Source organism: Bombina bombina, chromosome 10 (assembly GCF_027579735.1).
Source record: "Bombina bombina isolate aBomBom1 chromosome 10, aBomBom1.pri, whole genome shotgun sequence".
NCBI lineage: Eukaryota > Metazoa > Chordata > Amphibia > Anura > Bombinatoridae > Bombina > Bombina bombina.
The window spans coordinates 60,931,429-60,954,654 of NC_069508.1; the positions used below are offsets into that span (position 1 = coordinate 60,931,429).

General features: G+C 36.4%; 1 protein-coding gene across 1 annotated transcript in view; it reads right to left on the reverse strand.

Annotated features, from left to right (window-relative positions):
• Positions 1-1,554: 1,554 nt before the first annotated feature.
• LOC128641452 (L-selectin) overlaps positions 1,555-23,226 on the reverse strand; it is a 123,356-nt gene continuing 101,684 nt past the window's right edge. Inside the window, exons 11-13 of the mRNA XM_053694093.1 lie at positions 12,773-12,901; positions 9,847-9,862; positions 1,555-5,993 (exon numbers count right to left, since the gene is read on the reverse strand). Of these exons, the coding sequence (XP_053550068.1) occupies positions 5,978-5,993; positions 9,847-9,862; positions 12,773-12,901 (161 nt within the window). The 3' untranslated portion in view covers positions 1,555-5,977. The remainder of the gene's footprint in view (positions 5,994-9,846; positions 9,863-12,772; positions 12,902-23,226) is intronic.

The following is a 23,226-nucleotide window of genomic DNA, read 5'->3' on the forward strand; positions in this document are numbered from 1 at the left end:
GGACCTTTGCTGTATAATAACAATGCATGATAAAGATTTCAAATTGTGATTCTTCCAGTGTTCAGTAGTCTACTAACAGTGCCTCATGGTGCAGGTCATTTTATTTTGTAATCTTAGCAATGGCTATTACTGATACTCGACCTGTCATGCATGCAGTACGAAATCTTGTCTTTACAGCTGAAAGTGAGACATGCCTAATTTGACCAGTGTTAAACTGTGCTTGAACCTGTTGTCTTTTAGTTTCTGTTGTGGTTTTGGGTCTGACAAACTTCTTCCTGCCAGAGTTTCCAAGGGCCTTTTTATGTAATTGAAAACTGTACTCATTGGGGCACATTTATCAAGAAGCGTATGCTGCTGTTTCTGCACAAGCGTTCAGGCTTGCCGGAAACATAAGTTAAGAAGCAGCGGTCATAAGACCGCTGCTCCTTAACTCGTCCACCCCCTCTGAGGTGTCGGACAGCAAGCATCCCGATTGTATCCAAGATGATAAACACCCCTGCTAGCGGCTGATTGGCCGCAAATGGGCAGGGGGCAGTATTGCACAAGCATTTCACATCAGAGACTTGCCACTCCCACCAGGGTAGACCACCAAGCCTCTCAGACACTGCACTATGTGGGTGCTAACATGCAGCCAACATTCTAATCAATCATAATTCCTGCGTGAGAAACCTCACATAACTATTTTTTTAGTCTTTCAAATTCAAAGTCCTTAGAGCCCATTTAAAAACCCCACAATAAATCACTATTGTCATTTGCAACAGATTAACATCCCCTATACCTTTTTACCATGGTTCTCCACTTTATCAGAAAATATACACAAAGAGAAGAGCACTCACAGGAACGAAAAAACAGTTCAATAAAATTGTTAGCCTGTTCAATGGCGGTTTACCACCTGGGTGCAGCTTTTTTTTAGCCCAGTAATGCTTTTTTACAGAGTAGAACTTTTCTGTAGTATATCAGTCTGATCCCGCCTATAACGGTCAGTCCAGCACTGAAATACCAGGCAATTCTTCTCTGAACAAGGAACACAGCAACCCCAGACGATCGTTTCAGCCTCCAATGGGCCTTGTGTTTTCCCATTGCTTTTAATACATTAAGCATTTTTTTAACCATTTTATTAAATTGGTTAAGCTGGAATACATTGATCTATAATTTTGTCAACCCAACAATATGGGTCTATATTCCCTTTTATCAGGGCTTTGTGTATTGTACTATACGATTTTTCCTTATTTTTGAGGATTACTTGATATCAGACAACTACAGGGACACATTGTTGGAAGATTCGAAAGGGGACAGAGACATAACAGTTCCATTTACTGAGGGGGACCACACCACCATTTTCATATTGATCAAATATTTTCCCCATCCACAGATGTTAAACTCACAGGTCTGTAATTTTTCATCTGATCTTTGAATACCTTTTTAAATATTGGTACTAGATCTCTGCAAAGAATAGTTCAGATCCATTAGAGTATGTGATATCAATAAAAACATAAAAAAATTAAAAATAAAAATGTTAAAATATAAATTTTTATTAAGGTTATTGATTTTAAACATAAATACAAAAATAAGGTACAATAGTGCATATTCCTATAATATCTTCTTTTCATTAGAACAAGAAAGTATATATTGAAATTATCATATTCCTGTGCATAAATTTGAATAAACATATAAGATTTAGCTGTATGAGGGTCATCAATGATACATAAAAGTACAGGTACCATAAAACAGAAAAAAAAACAAAAAAACAGGGGACTTTCATATATGCCCTGACAAAAAAACTAAATTATATACTCTTAGCTTTTTCCCCTAAAACAGACATATAGGTAATATCATTTACATACACCTGTACCACTTGACATAAATCATTAGTCTTATACCTACACAAAATATTTTGTTCTATGTGTAAGAGGATAAGTAAGGACTAAGAAATGTTGAAACGTTTTTATAGAAAAGAACAGAAAAAAAACAAAAAAAAGCAAAATAACAACATCTTTATACAAAAAAATACGTAGTGGCTCCACCTTCTACTATAAAGTAGAGTTAAGTTGAATCCTGGTAAGTGAAGAAAAGGAGTGGGGGGGGGTAGAAAAGGGGGAAAAAAAAGTGAGGGAATTTTAGGTACCATCTGGGGCCCTACACTCCTTATCCATTCATCCCTAAATTTTGAAAGGGGGTCATAAGTTGTCTCTGAGGATTGCTCCGATATAGCTTAAGAAAGTCCAACCATTTTATACCAAACCTATCCTGCTGTGTTTCTGTGTTATTGGAACTGTCAAATTGTTCAATTATAAATTGTGTTTGCAACAGAAATGTTAAGTTATTAACATTAGGTTCCGTTTAATTCTTCTAATTCCTAAGGATAAGGTATCTCCCTCCCAAGATAGGTGTATTAATAAAATCAATATTATCTAACTCATCCCTTTTATCTAGCAGAAAAAAAGATATGCTTTATCTCTAAAGTAATATTAGTTCTTGTCACTTTCCTCAACCAAAATTGTAATATGTTGCCAAAATTGTTGTATTTTCGGACAGCTCCAAAACATATGGACCAAAGTGAGATTCTCGCCATATTGCAGATAGTGTAGCGTTCTCACACTCACAATACTGCGCTTCACCATGTCTACGTCTATTGCCGGGAAAACATGCAGATATCAAGAGCATTGAGCTCACTATTGGTTAATATCATTTTATACCAATAGCTAATAGAGTGCTTGCCCATTTTAAAAAGATAGGTCCATTTTTATTGGATGTGACCAAACCATATTAACGTCTTTGGTTATTTCAAAAAAACAGTGCCGTACTTGAAGATATGCATAGAAATCTGTGTTCCTAAGACTGTAGCGGTCTTTAAGAGTCTCAAAGGTATATAATCTGTGTGTATCACTTTCATTAAATTGCCATACATATATCAACCCATAATTAGCCCAGCTATTAAATAGCTTATTATTAAGACCACCAATAAATCACGGATTCCCCACAATATGTACTAGATCCGAAATATAGGGATTACAATTTAGAGTGGTTCTAATAGTCTGCCATACTTTAAAGGGACATTCCACCCACATTTTTTCTTTTATGATTGAGAATGCAATTTTTAACATCTTTCTAATTTACTTATATTATCTCATTTGTTTTATTCTCTTGATATTCTTTGATAAAAAGCATATCTAGATATGCTCACTAGCTGCTGATTGGTTGCTGCACATAGAAGCCTCATGTGATTGGCTCACCATGTGCATTGCTTTTTCTTCAACTAAGGATATTTTAAAAATGAAGCAAAATAAATAATGGAAGTAAATTGTAATGTTGTTTAAATTTCTATTCTCTATCTGAATTATGAAAGATTTTGGGTTTAGTGGCCCTTTAATAATATAATATATGGTATGTCTTTTCTTATTTTTATTAGGAATAAGCTTAATGGGGCAGTGTAGTAAAGCACTTAAAGAAAAAGAGTAAACCAATTTTTGTTCCGCTTCCAAATATGCAACATAGTCCCCTCCAGTGAGCCAGTCCATAGCTACTTTAGCTAAACAAATATTATTATAAATGGATATTATGGGGAGTGCCAGTTCCCCAAATTGCCTTAGTTAGGCTATTTTTCCCAGAGCTATACGGCTTTTACCGGGCCCCCAATTAAATAACCTAATACAGTTATCAAAAAGCTTAGCATCTTTTTTGGTTATAAGCGTGGGAATATTTTGCATTAAATACAAGAGCTTGGGTAATACAATCATCTTAATTAAATTGACTTTTGCAGTAATTGAGAGAGGTAAATTACCCAATTCATCAGATCTAGTTTAATTTTCGCAAACAGAGGGGAATAGTTTAACTTGTACCAACTCAGAGGATTTGTACCAATTTTTATTCCAAGATATGTAATATATTCTTCAGAAATTTTAAAGGGGAAAGAATAACCATCCTGTATTGGTCTCTTAATCCAAATTTTTATTTCCGATTTAGAGACATTAATTTTATACCCAGAGAAAGATCCAAATTCTGAAACTAACTCTAAAATCATAGGTATCTCTATTTGTGTATTGTTGAGGAATAACAGCAAATCATCTGCATATAATAGTAGCTTAAGACGCTTATTTCCAAGGGAGATCCCCTTTAATACTTTCCTAAGAATTATGGCCAAAGGTTCAATGGCTAGGTTGAAAAGAAGTGGAGAGATTGGGCAGCCTTGACGCATTCCCTTAGCCATAGGGAAATAGTATGTAAGTGAGCAATTTATGAATAAAGTTGAAGAAGCATTTGCGTATATAGACCTAATAAAATTTAGAAATTGATCTTTGAACCCAAATTGCCTCATAGTAAAGAATTAATGGTCCCACGTAATTGAATCAAACGCTTTGTGAGCATCGACAGAGAGTATAGCAAGATCATGGATAGATTTAGTATTAGGAGTTGCAAAGAAATCCAATAAAAGAAATTTTTTACGAATATTAGCAGAGGGACTTCTGTGTGTCATGAAGCCAACCTGGTCCATATGTATCAGAGAGCCAAGAGTTGATTTAATTCTATGCGCTAAAATAGCTGTCATTAATTCATAATCCGAGTTTAACAAGGAAATTGGACGGTATGAGTCCATTAGCTCCAAATATTTGCCCTTTTTGGGTATTAACATAATTTTAGAAGCAGAAAAGTTAGAAGATAGGATCTTACCATTACAAAAATAGTCGTTAAAAAGTTCAGCAGGGTAGGAGTTACTTCGATTTTCAGAATTTTATATAGCTCACCAGGCAGAAGATCTGGGCCCGGTGCTTTGTCTAATTTAAGTCTATCTATTGCCTGATGGATTTCTCGCTCTGTACTGGGTGCGTTTAGAATATCTATCGCTTCCATGGACAATTTAGGCAGCAAAATTTTCTGCCAAAACTTACTTTTATTTTGATAATTTATTTCTGGGGCAGAATACAGATGTTTGAAATATTTAAAGAATTCCAAGTTAATTAATTCAATATTAGTTAACCTAATTCCTTCTTTATTGATTGCCTTTATATATTTATAGGGCTCCTGAGTTTTAACACATTAAGCTAGAAGTTTCCCTATACCGTACCTATAGAATTTAGCTCTGGATCTAAGCTCCTGAATTGACATTTTCTGCATGTTAATGATTTCCCATTCCTGCTTAGCATTAATATAGCAATTCCAGTTTGTCTGATTATGCAAGGTTAGGTATGCATTATATTTATTTTTGAGATAGTTTGACAGTTAAACTTCCTTGGCATAATATTTTTTCCTCAGTCTAATAGTATATTTTCTTATTACCCCTCTAATAACAGCTTTGGCCGTTTCCCAAAATATCTCTTTTTTATGGCAGTAAGAATTATTTTGTAAGGTATATCTTAAGTGTACTACAAAAAGTTTTAAGAAGTCTAACAGTTTTTTTACAGATTCTAACCCCATGATTATTTGTTGTTTGCAATCTAGCAATGTTATTGAACACCATATTGAAGTCACCTACGACAATTAAGTTTGAGTTAGCGTATTCAAACAAATTTTTTTCTTCAATTGTCCCCAAAAATTCTCATCAATATTATTCGGTCCATATTCATTACATAAAGTGATTAGACATTTTCCAAAATTTATTTTTAAAATTATAAAATGTTCCCTCGGGTCTAACTCTTGAAATGTAATTTGATATTCTAATCCTCGTTTAAAGAGGACTGCTACTCCCCGTTTGCGCAAAGAACAAGGGGTGTAAATAATAATAATACATTTTCTAAAATTAAAAAAATATAATTTTTTAAACCTTACTTTAATGTCAATTAATTTGCATTCAAAATAATAATTAATGTATGCAAAAAGGAATAAATACATATTCAACCTCAGTTCAGTACTCTCACCAAGAAAACAGTTATACAGGAAAAGTGACATATGGAAGTTTTTATATCAAAGTAAGTCGATGGAGTCCATCCTTGTACGGCAACTTGTATCTTTGTGCCATAGCTTCTAATCTTTGTAGCTCAATTTAATATGAAGTGTTCCTTTGTAGAAAACAAAACAGAACATTTACATTACAATAAATAGGCAATAAGAACCTCACAGGTACAGACTTAAGAAAAACTGCTAAAATGTATACAATGGTAACACTATACTCAGTGGTGTATTTATTTTTTGTGGAGCCCTAAATAGTGGCAAAGCTGCACTCCCTTCCAAACTCCCTCACCCCAAAACATTCCTTATATTTACCTCATATACTTTATTTCTCTTTATTTCTGGAGATCATTGACACATGTAGAGATAATAGATTTTTCCATGGTTATGCTGTTCATGGGGTGTCTGGGTGGTGGGGTTAAAGGGACAGTCTACACCAGAATTTTTATTGTTTTAAAAGATAGATAATCCCTTTATTACCCATTTCTCAGTTTTGCATAACCAACACAGTTATAATAATATACTTTTAACCTCTGTGATTATCTTGCATCTAAGCCTCTACAAACTGCCCCTTTTTTCAGTTCTTTTGACAGACTTGCAGTCTAGCCAATCAGTGCCTGCTCCCAGATTACTTCACGTGCACGAGCACAGTGTTATCTATATGAAATATGTGAACTAACACCCTCTAGTGGTGAAAAACTGTTAAAATGCCATCTGAAAGAGGTGGGCTTCAAGGTCTAAGAAATTAGCATATGAACCTCCTAGGTTAAGCTTTCAACTAAGAATACCAAGAGAACAAAGCAAAATTGGTGATAAAAGTAAATTGGAAAATTGTTTAAAATTACATGCTCTATCTGAATCATGAATGTTTATTTTGGCCTAGACTGTCCCTTTAAGGGAATTCTGCAAATTGGACATAGCTCTCTCAGAGGGACAGAGCTCAGAATTAGGGACTATCCATATCAAATTGGGGCAGTTGGGAGGTTTGGATTAAGAAGTACCTTCATAACATCCCTTTTTTTTTGCATTTTGACCTGCAAAGCCTAAAATATTTACTCTCTGGCCCTTTACAGAAAAAGTTTGCCAACCAGTAATCTAAAACATAAAATTGAGGGCACAAAATGGTGACAAAAACCTAAACTTAAAGGATGTAAGGGGATACTGGGTACATTAATGGGACATTTGTTCTAAAACATTGTGGTTATCCCATGCCATAAAGGATAAAAATCAAACCTAGGCTTGGAGCACCCTAAGTTTTAAGGCTGGGAGGGAATGATATAGGAGAAGAGGGAATAGTTAAACAGAGTAACAATGTTGCAAATTGGGGGAGGCACTCACTCTATAGATGACCATGGCAACACATTTCTGGTCTCTTCTCCTTTCAGATCTGAAGATGAAAAGTTTTTACCACCCAACCTCCCTGGGTGTTAGCTGTTTGGATGGAAACTTGAGCTGAAACTGTTGTTTTGGATATTATTATTATTATTACAGGTAATTTGTGTTTTTCTTTATGAGGGTGAGGTTAAGGTAGCTCATCTTTAACTGGAAATGACCTCATTAAGCCTTTAATCCCTTATGCAGAACAATTGTCCAAACCTTCTAAATGCAATGCAGAATTTTAAAAACTAGTTTACAGATGATACTTTTTAGTTTATCTAGGGCCTTTTAAATGCTAAAGATATTAGATGAATGTGTTCACATTAATGTACAATTTGCATGTTTATATATTTTTAATCATATTAGATGTTTATTTATCAAATAATTTTACAATTTTAGCAATATTTAGGATAAGTTAGATAGGTTGGTGACTTCTGTTTGTATGTGATCTTCTGATCTTCTTTTCAAGGCCTGAAAATAAATTGGTATATTTGGGAATACCTTCAAATTCTGATAAAATGACAGTAAATACCTTGTAATTACAACATTTTCCTTCAGTTGTCCAATAAATTAAAATATAATCGGAGTCTGAACAATGTTAAAACAGGTTCACTCACCACTTTACATATTTGGAGGAGCCAATTCTCAGAGATGATAAGGCTTGTTAAAAAAATATCTATTGTTTGGCTTCAGCAAAAAGGATAAGATAAGAAACTGCAAATTAAAGAGACATGAAATCCAAAATTTGCATTTCATGATTCAGATAGAACATACAATTTTAAACAACTTTCCAATTTACTTCTGTTATCTAATTTGTTTGGTATTCTTGGTGTCCTTTGTTTAAAAACATTCTTAGGTAGGCTCAGGAGCTGAGATCTAGCTAATGATTGATGGCTGCTCATATATACCTCATGTCATGGGGTAACCGGTGTGCTCAAATAGCTCCCAGCTAGGGGCGGACTGATCAGCCGGGCAAATAGGACCTGGACCAAGGGCCCAGCATGTAAGGGGGCCCACAAATGGCAACTCCATGGCTCCGGGTGTGCTACTTAAGCTGGGGTTAACAGCTGTCCTATCAGAAACTAAGCAGTGATGTGTGGGTTCACATTGCTGTGAAGCATTGCGCTCACAAGAGTACGCTTCCATAGGTTCCCATAGGAGCCTTGTTCTAATACCGTCAAAGAACTTCAGCGCAGCGAAGGGGGTGAGTAGCGCAGTGATGGCAGCAAATTTAAATATATATATGTATATGACTATATACATATTTCAATATATACAGGACACAACCTGGACTCTATATATGCATCTGTTCATATAATACTCAGGACTGGACCAGCACGGCTAGACATTTAATGCCCCACGGAGACCAACAGATGAAAGGGTCACACAACAGCCAGCAGCTAGGTGTACGGGGTAAAGCCTACAACTACTTCCAACTATTGGTCGTCTCTGAGCGCACACTCCCACAGCCTGCAGTGGCTCCTACCTGGGGTTGGATCCTATCCTGCGCACTCCAGAGGAGTTATATAGTAGTGTGGCACCTGTCTCCTTCCACCTTTACATATGCAAATGCTGCTGTGCTGTCTTTGTTATTCCCAAACTGCTAATACAAAACTCCTCTCCGGCTGTGAAACATCTGAGACCTAGGTTAAATTGTAGCAAAGTCTCCAAGCCTCGATATTGCCCTGTGTCATTACGGTCTAAACTCCTTGGATCCAAAAAACAAGCTCCGCCTTTGCTCGTTTGGAAAATGTCATCAAGAAAAACAGAAGCGATCCAGGCGTCTTAGAGACGCCTAGATCGCTTCTGTTTTTCTTGATTTATACATATTTATGTGTTTATTTATGTATATACAGATATTAACACATAAATATATGTATATAAGCATATACATATATATTTACTGGGAACAGTTCCAATAGACCGCAATGTAAAGGCACTTATAAGTGCGTTTTTTTTAACACTCCACTCCCACCAACTTTACCCCAAAATACTGCCTAGTGCGGTCATTTTATTAAAAAATAAAGATTCTGCTATCTTTATTTCTAAATAAAATACGCTAGACAGTATTTTGCGGCCATTTGGGGCAGATTTATAAAATTAACTAGAGATCTGGTCTCTGGTTAATTTTATAAGCGATAATTGCTACCGCGAGCTCACAGTAACAATAACCAGCCACTAATGGCTGATTAATTATTGCGCGTGCCCGTAAACTGGTAAATTTGCCCATTTGCGGGCGCTCGATAATTCAGCGTTCCACTTATAATCTAGCTCAAAATGTTTCTCATGCTAACAAATTATGGTAAAGCTCTTTATTTTAACAGGAAATGCATGTATGTGCACAGCTTTTTTTTTTTTTTTTTTTGGGATAGACGTTTATTGCCTGATATAGGCATTTTGTGGATGAACCGCAACATGCCATACAAACAAACACACACACCAAAAAAGAAATGGAATCATTCTAAAAATACACTGTTTTAAATAAAAATAAAAACCATACTTTAATGCCCCTTAAAAAAGTTTTGAGACTTAAAATTAATTTCAACAATGATCCCATACAACAGGTGGGAAATAAGTGATACGTACCTTGTGCCCCTTTTAGCTGAAACAAAAGATAAAATATAGCATTAGTTGATCCTATTCATATATTTCACATTAGAAATATATTTTCTAATCTTAATGTTATAACCATTTATCCTCCCAGTATATAACATCGGTTTGAAAGTTTGTATTTGTAATACCTATTTAGGGCTCGATTGCGAACAGATCGCTATTGTTTGCGTGCAAGCTATATCAGCGTTTGCTTGAGCACAATTGCGGTTTACGTTTGTCGGGTTAGCTAGCATGACTTGAAAATTTGAGTAAAGGGTAGGAGAAGAAAAAAAGTTATATTAAACACAGCATAAATACAATTAAAAGTACACTCATATAAACAATATCTGATAAAAAAAAGTAATTTTAAAAAATTAATAAAAAAAGTTATAAGGGCTTAAAATATATGGTATAAGGTGTTTGACAAAAAGGACTGCAAAGGGCTTTTAAAATATATTTATATATTTATATACTGTCATGAGCACACCTGAGCTTAGGTGGGGTGCTTATACCAATGGGAGATGGTCAGTCTCCCCGATTATTTTTAAATACAGATACAAAATTTGGGGCACCTTGTAAGTGGTGACTGGCTAAGCAAAATATGGCCATATTGTGTGACTAAGATCCCAATTTTATTTAAAAAGAATAGTTGTCTCTTGATGTTGTTTGCAGGCATTTTTTTGCAGCAGTTTAAAAAATATGTTGTGCTTTTGAAAATGGATGTGCGCCGATACCTTTTTGTTTGTGTAATTACTGGGTCATATTGGCAGCACTCCCAAAGTTGTATATATAAACTTTTTGTAAGGTGTGCTAAAAAAAACAAATTTTGAATCTGTATTTAAAAATAATCAGGGAGACTGACCATCTCCCATTGGTTTAAGCACCCCACCCAAGCTCAGGTGTGCTCATGACAGTATAATGGAGTTGTGAATGTTAGGCTAGGGAGTCTCATTCTATTATGAAGAGTAAAAGCAGGAATGATTCAGCCCTCTGTGGCAAAAGGACTGTAGTGTGAGGACCAGTCTATATTGGGGCACCTTGTAAGTGGTGACTGACATCCCCAAATGCACAAAAATACGTATCCAACTGTTTTAATAATATAGCAAGCAAATGCAATATCATATAAAGATACAAGTTAAAAATGGACAGGAACTGCTTATGTCTCAAAAGTTAGGGAACAACAACACCACAGCCGGCACCAGGCTCCACAAAAGGATTATGCCTGGATGGGTAAAATATATGATCTATGTTGTCCCTTCAGACATATCATATACACACACAAGACCTCAAGGAGAGAATAGAACAACACCCGTCCTCCACCAGCCCCAACCGGACCGGAAGGGAAATTAGCTGGCAATGAAAAGGCCACCGGGATTTATGCTATAACGCTCCTTTACATAAACAACACAATGTATCTAGGTACGTGAAGTGCCAAAAACCTGCAATCATAAATAATACAAAGATGGATGCAGTAATGATAAGCTAGATACACCCCGTACAGTCTTTGAGCATAGAGGACAGTCTTTGAACCATAGTATCCAAGTGTATCCTTTTGCCTTATATATCGACCCTTTAAATGCGGGAGTCTGTGAGCCAGTTAGCACACAAACTGAAGCAGATTAATACCTTGGCAAAGGTTTCAAATATGATCAGCAGAGACCATAGGATATTGGAAGTAATGCTAGTGATCTGTAAAATAGCATAACACTTTTTTTTTCTGCTGTTAATACCACTTCCCATAGAGTCAAACATGTTTACCAATATGCAGTTCATCAGAAATAATAATTCCTAAGCCCTCTTCCTCTTCTGTTACTGTCAGTAAAGTACCATTGACTCTATAATTAACCTTTGGTTGTTTGCATCATAAATGCATGATTTTACACTTTGTGATGATCATTTGATGATCCACCCCACCTGTTACAATTTTTTGCACCACCTGCAAAAAGACACACCACCCGTGGAGCCTACTACCAACAGCAATAATGAATATGTTAATCAAAACAAGCCCAAGTACTGACCAAAGAGGAACACCACTAGTAACTGGCCCAACGTTTCAATACACTCTTTCAATTAAAACACATATACCCCATAATCCATAATTTTATCCACTGTAATTTCTTTGTCTCTATGTAAAGACTATGAGGTAGATTTATCAAACCCGTTCGGACATGGTTCACTATAGTGAATCATGTCCATCCTGTATCAGCACCTGGGTAGCATTTGTTGATTGGGGGCTAAATGTAAAAAATGTAGGTATCATATCCCTTTAAGTATGTACTAAGAAACATATTTTATTTTTACTAATTGTACCAGAAATTAGGTATTTTGTCTGAGAATTACAGATTATAATAGTGGAGACAGACTTTTAGACTTTTATTAGAACACTTCGTATATCCACATACATAGTAGTAAAACTATGAATGAGGATCTGAGAAGAGAATGAGGAATATAACATACTTGATTGATAACTCTGACATAACAACAAAAACAGTCACATAATTAGCAGTTTCCTTGCTATGAGATAAAGGAAAATCTGATTGATTTTCCATGTGATGACTGATAACTATGGCAACATTAGCTTCTACTCTTAATATGGACTGGTATTGAGTTAAGAGTTTGTATTGGTCATTATAGACCATGAGACTGTAATTGTTTGGAAACAAAAATGTTTTTAGTTATTTTAATTAATGTAAAAACTACTGTAAAGTATTAAATACATAATTAATGAGTTTTTATTTTAATCAAAGTAAAATCAAAGTTTTGTTAACATTTTAAAAGATAGATTCTAAGATTAAATTTAGAGTTTTTTCAGGTTTAGCAGAAATTCACATTGTCTCATAGATATATTATTATCATTTAGATTACTGTTTGCTTTGTTACTGAAATTCCATGATGTAATGTAGGGTTAATATGAAACTACCTTTCTTTAGTTGTCGGCTGATAAGCAGGATAATCAATGTGAGGGCTGTTACAGCTCCAGCGGTTATGCCACCAACTAAAACTGTTGTTTTAAGATGGTTCTTCTGTGGATGTTGAACTGCGGCCTGATCTATAAACAGAATATCTCTATGTAAATATGCTATTATTTCAGGTAAAAATAGTGAAATATTTTTTTAGAAGAGTAGAATAGTAAATATTAGTCAAACTGTGAATGTATTTAAAATAAACACAAAGTCAAAAAGATATAACATATTAAATAAAATATCTTATAAAAACAATTAAAAAAATCAATCTAGTTAAAATTAAGCTTACGCTGCTAAAAAAATAATAAAATCTTGATTGAAGAAAACCTCATCAGACACCTAAAATTCACCTCCTCCATGCACTACAGGCAAAGAGAATGACTGGGGGATTGGATTGTGGGTAGGGGAGTGATATTTAACAGCTTTGCTGTGGTGCTCTTTGCCTCCTTCTGCTGGCCAGGAGTGATATTCCCAACAGTAATTGATGATGATCCGTGGACTCACTGTGTCATTAGAAAGAAATGAGATGTAAACAGAGCAAGATTTACAGTAAACCATCAACACCCTATACCAGATCTTAACTAGGGGCATAACTAGACCTCAATGGCCCACTGGACAAAGCCTTTAGTTCTACAGTGCCCTTTTTTGCTGTCTGTCCATCAAAAAAGCTGAGCTAGCAGCCACATATGTGAAAGAGCTGCCATTTTATCTGCACGTCCTGTACAAATATGGGGGCAGGTTTTCTGTAACGCAACACTGGACCAGCAATTTTGGAAGCCCTATCATTTTTGCAAAGGAAAATCCAATTACAGTACTTGCAATTCCTGTAGTTCTGGGAATTTGTTGGTATTATATATAAGAGTTAGGTGTAGAAACACATAAATATAGATTCTGATATCTGGCTAGAACAATATTTACTGTGTAAACTTAAAGGGTTATTCTAGTGAAGAAAAAAAGTACATTTTGTAATTTATTAGAGCATGTCATTTTAGTACTAGCAACACTGTAAGTCTATGTATTTAATCCATATAAAGGGCTTAGCCATATAGTTAAAGTACTGTTCAGGAACCACAGAGAACTGTTATTTCTGATTGGATCACCAACCATTTCCACTTGGGGCCAAGCAGTTCTCTGCATCTCCTGAGCAATACTTTCACTATGTGTTTAACTTATTTGGAGGGTTTAATACATAGACTTGCAGCATTATTTTCAATAGAATTGTCCTTTAATTTATTCTTAGGATAACCTTAACCATATCCTCGGCATCCTTGAATTCCCTTACTAAATTTGTCCTTACCATCACTACCAGAAGTTAGTTCCATAAATCTATTATCCTCAAGCAGTACAACAGCTAAATAGGTTATGCAACTTATTTAGGGCCCACTATGGGAGAGGGTCCACCAGTAGCAATGTGGATTGTCCCCCATATTTGCAGTTTTAGAATACAACAATGGCTTCCATAGAAAGTAATAGCCACCACTATTACTTGGGTGCTGTTACACTGCTTACAGAATTGTAATTGTTTAAAAAGATAGATAATTCCTTTATTACCCATTCCCCAGTTTTGCATAACCAACACGGTTATATTAATATACTTTTTACCTCTATGATTACCTTGTATCTAACCCTTTGCATCAGTGCCCTCTCATTTGTAACTCCATGTGCGTGGTCACAATGTTACCTATATGGCACACATGAAATAACGCCCTCTAGCTGTGAAAAACTGCCAAATGCATTGAAATAAGGGGTGGCCTTCCAAGGGCTTTGAAATTAGCATATGAGCCTACCTAGGTTTAGCTTTCAACAAAGAATACCAAGAGAACAACGCAAATGTGATGATACAAGTGAATTGGAAAGTTGTTTAAAATTGCATTCCCTACCTTGTCAGCTACTTGGCGAGAGTCGCATATCAGATTAATACATAACTCTTATTTTACCCCCAAAAAAGGTAGTAAAATTCGTAACCATGGTTTCAGTCACTGCCCAAAATGTTCATTGCCGGCAGCAGATCTAATGCATATGGTTTGGGATTGTCCTAAAATAAAACATTTCTGGTGGAAGTTAGAGTTCTGGCTTACCAAAACACTTAAAATCTCTTTACCAGCGATAACACAGTTACAAATTATATTTGGGCTACCGAATCAAAATGCACATCAAATAAACGATAAGTTAATCCTCCTGTCCATTTTGGCATCCATATATCTTATTTTTAAAAATTGGAAGCTTAAGACACTACCATCTATCCCAGAGATTAAACACTGTTTAAAGAAACAATGTCTGCTAGAACAAAGAGACACTAATTTAGATAATGAAGAGGATATTAGACAATTTTTCAGTAAATGGTCAGTATTTATCAAATCTCTGCCGGACATGGAGATAAATGATATCATTTTCCCGTTTGGAAACTCCGAATTGATACTCCTAGGAGCCTGGTAATAACTTTAGTAGAGAGCATCAGCTCATTAGATTGTTCTAGCGTACATTCTCTGAGATCCTGTTAAATACAGTCCCTCGGGTGGATGGGGGGAGGGAAAATGGATAGGAAGGGGAACTCCCTTCTTTCTCCCTCCCCCCCCCTTTTTTTTTTTTCTCTCTCTTTTTTCTTCTTCTTCCTTTTTTTTCCTTGTTGGGTTGGTTGTGGGGTTGGATGGGGGTTATAGACAGACTAAAAACCAGCTGATGAACATGAAAGTAACGAGTCAGAAGAGCCAGGGCTTAATCTAAGCTAACATTAAATTCTTTTTTTTTTCTTTTTTTTTTAAATTGTATGCCTTCAATTTCTCTTTTGGCTTCATGATTTGAATAATATTTGCAAGAAGGTACTATGAGTAATGTGTTAGCAAAAGTTTTGTATTAATACTATGTATCATATAACCCTTGCTTTTTTTTTTTTTTTTTTTTTCTCTTGTTTCTTTTTTTCTGTTATTGAAAATGGATTTAAATAAAAGATTTAAAAAAAAAAAAAAAATTGCATACACTGTCTGAATCATGAAAGTTTAATTTTGGCTTTATCCTCCATTTAAATTAAAAATGAGTTCCTGGGGAGGAGCTTTGTTGTGCTTTCACTGGAGAGTAATAAGGTGTATTTCCTCCAGAATACAGACATGTTTAACTCTTAAAATGCTAGTTTAATGTATTAATATCTACAATAATTTACTTTTTCAAATAAATTAAGCAATAACATCATTTTAAAGCTCGGAAATTATTGAGGTAAAGTATTCCTAAGCATTGTTAAAATTATCTTAATAAAGGACAAGTTTTCTTTTTTCATATTTTACATATTGATGCACACCTCCATCTTTTTATTTATGTGTATTTACATACCAGCAGCCATGTGCAATTTGTTATTCTGGATTTGCATAGATATTTGTGTTGCACTTTTTTCCTTATAAATCCAGCACCAGAAAAACCCGAATGCCACAGACCACTGTCATGTTTGGCATTTGTTTAACAAATGAATAACAAATTACACATGTCTACATACTAATATTAATTTAATGTTGAAAGACAGTTTTTCTTGTTAAATGTTAGGTGAGTTTTGCAATTTGTTGTTTCTGATCTGAAACTAAATTCTTGTGTCACAGTTTGATAACTATACTCCATATTCTATAACATTTGCTCTCATCTTTGTTCATACCCTCTGTGTGGCGGGCCTACTAGTCTAATAGGAACCACTTTTAATATACAGATGTATTTTTCAGGTTGGGGAACGTGCTTTGTGCAAGGAGACTTTCATTGTGTTTTACTTCTTGTTAAATAAAGGGATATTAACTATTTAAAAAAAAAAAAAAAAAAAAAAAAAAAATTGCATTCCCTATCTGAATCATGAAATTTTGACTAGACTGTCCCTTAAAGCTTCTCAACTTCTGAGGAGCTTGAGCATAATTGTTAATGACCTAGTATTGATAGTGACATTTCTGTTACTAGCAGAGAACAGAGAATAAAGTCCAGGGATTAGGAAACATATGGCACATGTGCCCAAGGGCACATTAAAAACAAATGTGCTTCTGGGCTACCACTGTACGGTTTGGTTTCATTGGCTGTTTATTTTCCCCTATACATTCAGCAAATATGCTATCATTTATTTAAATATGGATTACCAAGACTTAAATGTTTCTTTAATGTCCTTTTAAATAAATTGCAATTATGTTTTTGGACATAACATAATCTCAAGGAAAGCATGGCCGAAGGGTACACTTAGGAAATGTCACATTAGAAAGTTTGGAGGAAAGTGCACCAGTGAGCAACAGAAAACACATGAAAATGAAATGTATGAAAGCAAATGCAAGAAGCATTATGGGTAAAATGGGGGAGTTGGAGCTATTAGTTTCAGAAGAGGACTATGATATTATCAGTATAACTGTAACCTGTTTCATGTGGTGTAAATAATGACAGTACAAGCATTAGTGTACAAAAGCCATAATCTTAGCATAGAACTAACAGGAACAGGAAATGCCAAACAGGAAACAAGTGCAATAGAAATAAATCATAGAGTTGCATATAAGCTAAACATAACACCCATAACATCTCCCTCTTTTAGTGTTAATAAATCAGCATTGTAAAATTTGGATGAGTCCTTGTAATAACACATTCTACAGGTTAAGTCTCTTGGGCGGTTGTGAATGTCTGCCACTACGGGTGAAGACTGGCCCTCCTTGTACAAAGAGTTTCTTAGCCCTCTCTGAGGTTAATTGGCTCTTCTCAATACTTGCTGGCATGCTCTGTGCTTGACTGCCATGAGGTATACCTGCTTGCTCAGGACTGTCATTAATATTAGTCTGTGGCATCACCTCTGTACATTCCTTACTGCCAATGGGTGAGTGTGTCCTTATAATATCAGACAGGTACCCATTCTCCAACGACTTGTTCGATCTCCAGGCAGGGGTTTCATACAGATTCGTTCCCCAATATTCAATTCAGGCAAATCTCTGGCAGATGTGTCATATCGTGCCTTGAACACTTGCCTCTTAAGTCGTAACTTTTCTGGTATACCATGTATCACAGAGGGTTCAAGTAGCTTGTTGGCAACTGGTAAGGAGGTCTTTAATCTCCTTGACATCAGTCTCTGTGCCGGACTACTATCCATGCCCTCGGTTGGAGTGTTTCTCCAATGTAAGATGGCCTTCCACGGGTCTTTACCATCACTTTGTGCTTTCTTGCATACATTTCTAACAATCTTCACAGCAGATTCAGCTTTGCCGTTAGCCTGTGGATGACGTGGTGAAGAAGTCACATGCTCAAACTCCCATTCAGTGGCAAATTTCCTGAATTGTAAGCTTGCAAACTGAGGGCCGTTATCAGAGATCACTTTATCTGGTTGTCCATGACGTGCAAACTGAGCCTTGCACCTCTTAACTGTAGTTTCAGTGGATAAGTCAGGAAGAAGTTCAATTTCCCAGAAGTCTGAGTAATGATCAACTAATATCAGATATTCTTTTCCTGCGTAGTTGAATAAGTCTATACTGACGATCTGCCAAGGACGTGTAGGTATCTCATGTGACATCATGGTTTCTTTTTGTTGCAAATGTGCATATTCATTGCAAGTGGGACAATTGCTGACAAAGTCTTTGATTTCACCTTGCATGTTGGGCCAGTAAAGAGTATCACAAGCTTGTCTATAGCATGCCTCACCCCCAATGTGACTTGAGTGTATGCGTAATAACATCTCTGCTCTAAGTGACTTTGGTATTATGACTCTTGGACCTTTGTATAAGATACCATTTTGTACGCTGATCTCATCTCTGAAGGACCAATATTCTTTCACTATTGCAGGTGCTGCATCCTTTTCATCTGGCCACCCAATCAAAACAATAGACTTCAGTGCTTGTAAAGTTGCATCTCTGTCTGTGTGCTGTATGAGCTGATGTAGCCGCTGATCTGTGACATTTAGATAGTCCGCTTGATTGACTTCAGCAAAGAAAGTTTGTTCCTGTTGCAGCAAACAAACTGTATGATGCTCATGCTCACCACCGGGTGCCACATGATCCGTTGTAGCTCTGCTCAGGGTATCACTGATATACATTTCACATCCTGGCTTGTAGACAACATTGAGGTTGTAATGCTGAAATGTAAGCATCATGCTCTGCAAACGCTTGTGAGCACATAAAAGGGACTTTTTGAATATGGCTATTAGCGGTTTGTGATCAGTTTCAGCTCTGATTGTATCCCGGCCATAAAGATAATGATGAAAACGCTGGCAAGCAAACACAATGCTTAAACATTCCTTTTCAATTTGAGAATAATTCTGCTAGGCTGACGAAAGAGCTCTGGACGCATATGCAACTGGCTGACCTTCTTGCAATAGACAATATCCTAGGCCATTTTTGCTTGAGTCACTTTGTATTGCAACAGGTTTTGTGACATCATAATATTTCAACACTGGGGCAGCGGTGACCAAGCGTTTTATCTCCTCCACTGCCTGGTCATGCTTGGGAAGCCAGTGCCAAACTGCATCTTAGTCTTCTCAATGGCTGACACACCTCAGACAAGTGCGGCATGAATTTTGCTAGGTATGTGACAAAGCCAATAAAATGCTGTACCGCTTTGGCATCACCAGGGTGTGGCATGTCTACAATGGCTCTAATCTTATCTGGGTCAGCTTTTAAGCCTTGTGAGGACAGGATATGTCCATGGAAACGAACTTCTTGCACCTTGAACTGCAATTTCTTTACGCTGAGTCTCAGCATCACCTGCCTGCAACGATCCAGTAGCGCTTTTAGATTCTCATCATGGTCATGCTCAGCTTCTTCATCTGTATTACCACAGCCAACTATAAGAATGTCATCGGCTATTGGCTCAATTCCGTGGAGCCCACATAATAGTTCATGCTGCTTTCGCTGATACACCTCCGGTGCTACAGAGACTCCAAATGGCAGTTTCAGCCATCTCTTTCTGCCCCAAGGAGTCCAGAAGGTGGTCATGTAGCTACTCTTTTCATCCAGTTTGCACTGTAAAAAGGCATCTCTTGCATCAACAAGTGTAAAAACCCGTGCTTTGGGTAGTTTGTGCAAAACATCGTCAAGTGTTGGCATTAAGTAGTGTGACCGTTTCAGGGCCATGTTCAGAAACTTGGGATCAATGCAAATTCTGATCTTCTCAGGCTTCCTAATAACTACCATGTTGCTTATCCAATCCGTAGGCTCTGATACTGAAGTAAGATGTCCTTCAGCTTCATACTTATCCAGTTGTGCTTTGACCTGCGGCTTAATGGCTACTGGCACATTGCGTGGGGCACATTGTACTGGTGGAATGCTAGGATCAAGTTCAAAATGTACCTCTCCTGGAACAGATACTACTGGGCCATCAAACACATCATTATAGACACTTAGGATTTGCTGTTTTGTCAGTGGCCTAGTCAGGGATTTTGCAGGCTAATTATCAACATTGTGTAGTTCAGCAGGAATGGTGAACTGCATCAGACCCAGGCGCTCACATGTTGAACCAGACAATAGCAGTTTCTGATTGGCCTCAACAATCTCAAACTCAAGTTTGTGAATACGTTCACATATGCTGCATTCTGTTTGGAAAAGTCCCAATGAATCCATTAGTTCCCCTGAATATAACTTCAATTTAGTGCTACTTGGCTGAAGAGGTACCCTAGGTGCCAGTTTCATCTTGTCTTTTAAACTCATAACATCACATGTTGCACCTGAGTCCAGCTGGCAGGGTTGGCATATATTATTTAGTCTGAGATTTACAAACCATTTTTGGCCCTTAGATTTTACAGCACCAATGCATTCTTTTGAGTAAACCACCTCAGTGCTATGTAAATGTGCATCCTCAGAATCTGACGTTTTCTCAATTGTATGCATCTTTCTTGCTTCCATTCTACTTGACAAACATACTCCAGCAAAATGATTTAGTCTACCACATGCTCTACAGATTTTCCCATAAGCAGGGCACTGTTCTTTCTCTCGTACATGCACACTACCACAGTACTTGCAGGATGCAGGCTTGCTCATAGGTGAGTTGCGTAGGTGATTTTTGTGCTGAAACTTGTACTGGTGGTTCTTCAAGCTTAGCTGTTGCTTGGAGGCTGCATTGATACTGTCAGTCTGTTTATCCTGCTCCATAGCTCTCATATGTTTGTCAGTAAGTTCTGCAGTGCGACATATCTCAATTGCTGCTTGTAGGTTTAAATCATGTTCCCTCAATAGACGGTGACGTGTGCTTTCACTATTAATACCTAGAACTATTTTGTCTCAAATAAGTTAATCTCTCAGAGAGCCATACTCACAGCTTGCAGCTTTTTCTCTTAGCCGTGTGACAAAGTTGTCTATTGCTTCACCTTCTTCTTGCTTGCAGCTGCCAAATATATATCTTTCATATATGACATTTTTAGAAGGTCTGAAAAAAGCTTCTAATGCATCTAGGATGGCTTTAGTGTCCCTCTTTTGCTCCTCTGTGAGGTTTAAATTATGCTTGTAAACATGGTGGCATTCACTGCCCCTCACCCTCCTCAGTGTAGCTGCTTGCACTGCTGCACGTTTCTCATTTAACCCTGTGGCTAGGGAGTAATCCTCAAACTCAGCTCTGAAGTTGTCCCAGTTACTGCTGCAATCCCCACTCACCCTCATTGCCTCAGGCAGTGGAATGCTGTTAGCAGCTGCCATGGTGCTGGTTTTCTTGCTTCCAGTGCTCAGCTTTTAGCACAGGACTGTGATTGCTACAGGAGGCACAATCAGCTCTAAAGTCTCTCACTGCAAGACTGGCAAGTTCTTAGCATCAGATGTATAGAAACAGCGCAGATTCAGATACTTCTGACACCATGTTTCATGTGGTGTAAATAATGACAGTACAAGCATTAGTGTACAGAAGCCATAATCTTAGCATAGAACTAACAGGAACAGGAAATGCCAAACAGGAAACAAGTGCAATAGAAATAAATCATAGAGTTGCATATAAGCTAAACATAACACCCATAACATAACCTGGTGGGATAATTCACATGACTGTGCAGTTAACTTATACATTATTTGGGAGGGACAGGAGTAATAAAAGGAAAGGAAGACTGTGCATGTACATAAAATCCTAAAAAAACATTACTAGGAACATGCTACAAGCCCCTCAACATTAGTGACATGGAATAAACTCAACTACTAATGCAAATAGGAAAGACTGCTAATAATACCAGTGCTGTAATTATGGGTGATTTTAACTACTGTGACATAAATTGGGCCAATGAAACTAGTAATACAGCTAAAGGAGATAGATTTTTAAATGTTCTCAAAGATAACTTTATGTCACAATTAATAGAGGAGCCAACTAGGAATAAAGTTATATTGGATTTAGTGCTACCAGACAATACATAAATACTATCAAACATTGAAGTCAAAGAACATTTAGGTAACAGTGATCATAACATGATCACATTTGAAATCAATTTCCATAAGCAGTGTTATAAGGGTCCAACTAAAAGTTTTAATTGTAAGAAAGCAAATTCAATGATTTAAGGAAATTGTTAAATAACATAAACTGGGACAAAATAAAATTACAAATAATAAATGGATAACATTTAAACTTTTTAAAATAAATATACACATCAATACATACCACATGGTGAAAAAAGTATAAGAAATAAATCCAAACCAATGTGGCTAAATAAAAATGTGTTAAGAGAAATTAGAAAAAAAACATAAGGCAATTAAATTATTCAAAGAAAATAGTACAGACTCAACATTCCAAATATATAAGGAATGTAACAAAGCAAGCAAAAAAGCAATCAAATCAGCCAAATTTGGAAATGAAAGATTTATTGGAAAGGATTCTAAGTCAAACCCTAAAATTTTTTATAAGTATACAAATGGCACAAAATCTAAGAAGGAAAATATAGGTACATTAAAATGTGTGAAGGGTAGCATGATTAACAGTGACAGGGAGAAGGTTGAGGTACTAAACCAATTCATTTCTTTAGTATACACAAGAGAGGAACCAATCAGAGATACTTTGAAAAAAACAAGAACATACAAGCCCATAACATTAACTGGGTTATCTCTAGATGGTATAAGGAAACAACTGGATAATATTGAGGTAAATAAATCTCCATGTCCAGATGGAATACACCCAAGGGTTTTACGGGAACTTAGCAGAGTGGAAAGTTTGAAAGATCCTTCAGAACAATATGTTAAAATTTAAAAACTTAAAATTAAATTTTTCATTAATCCCTTCATAGCCCAGATGAATACGGAATTGCTCAGATTTACCACTTCCCAAGTAGTCACACCAATAAAATTCAACAGTTCCACAAGGCTAGGTGGGAAAGAGACAATAAGCCACACAATCACCACAGATTCCACGTCCAAGTGGCCATTTCTATCAAAGAAGTAGTTTGCACAAAAAAAAGGGCCAAAATGCTTAAGAAGTCTTATGCACCCATTCCAAAAGGCTAGGTGGGAGAGAGACAACGAGCCAC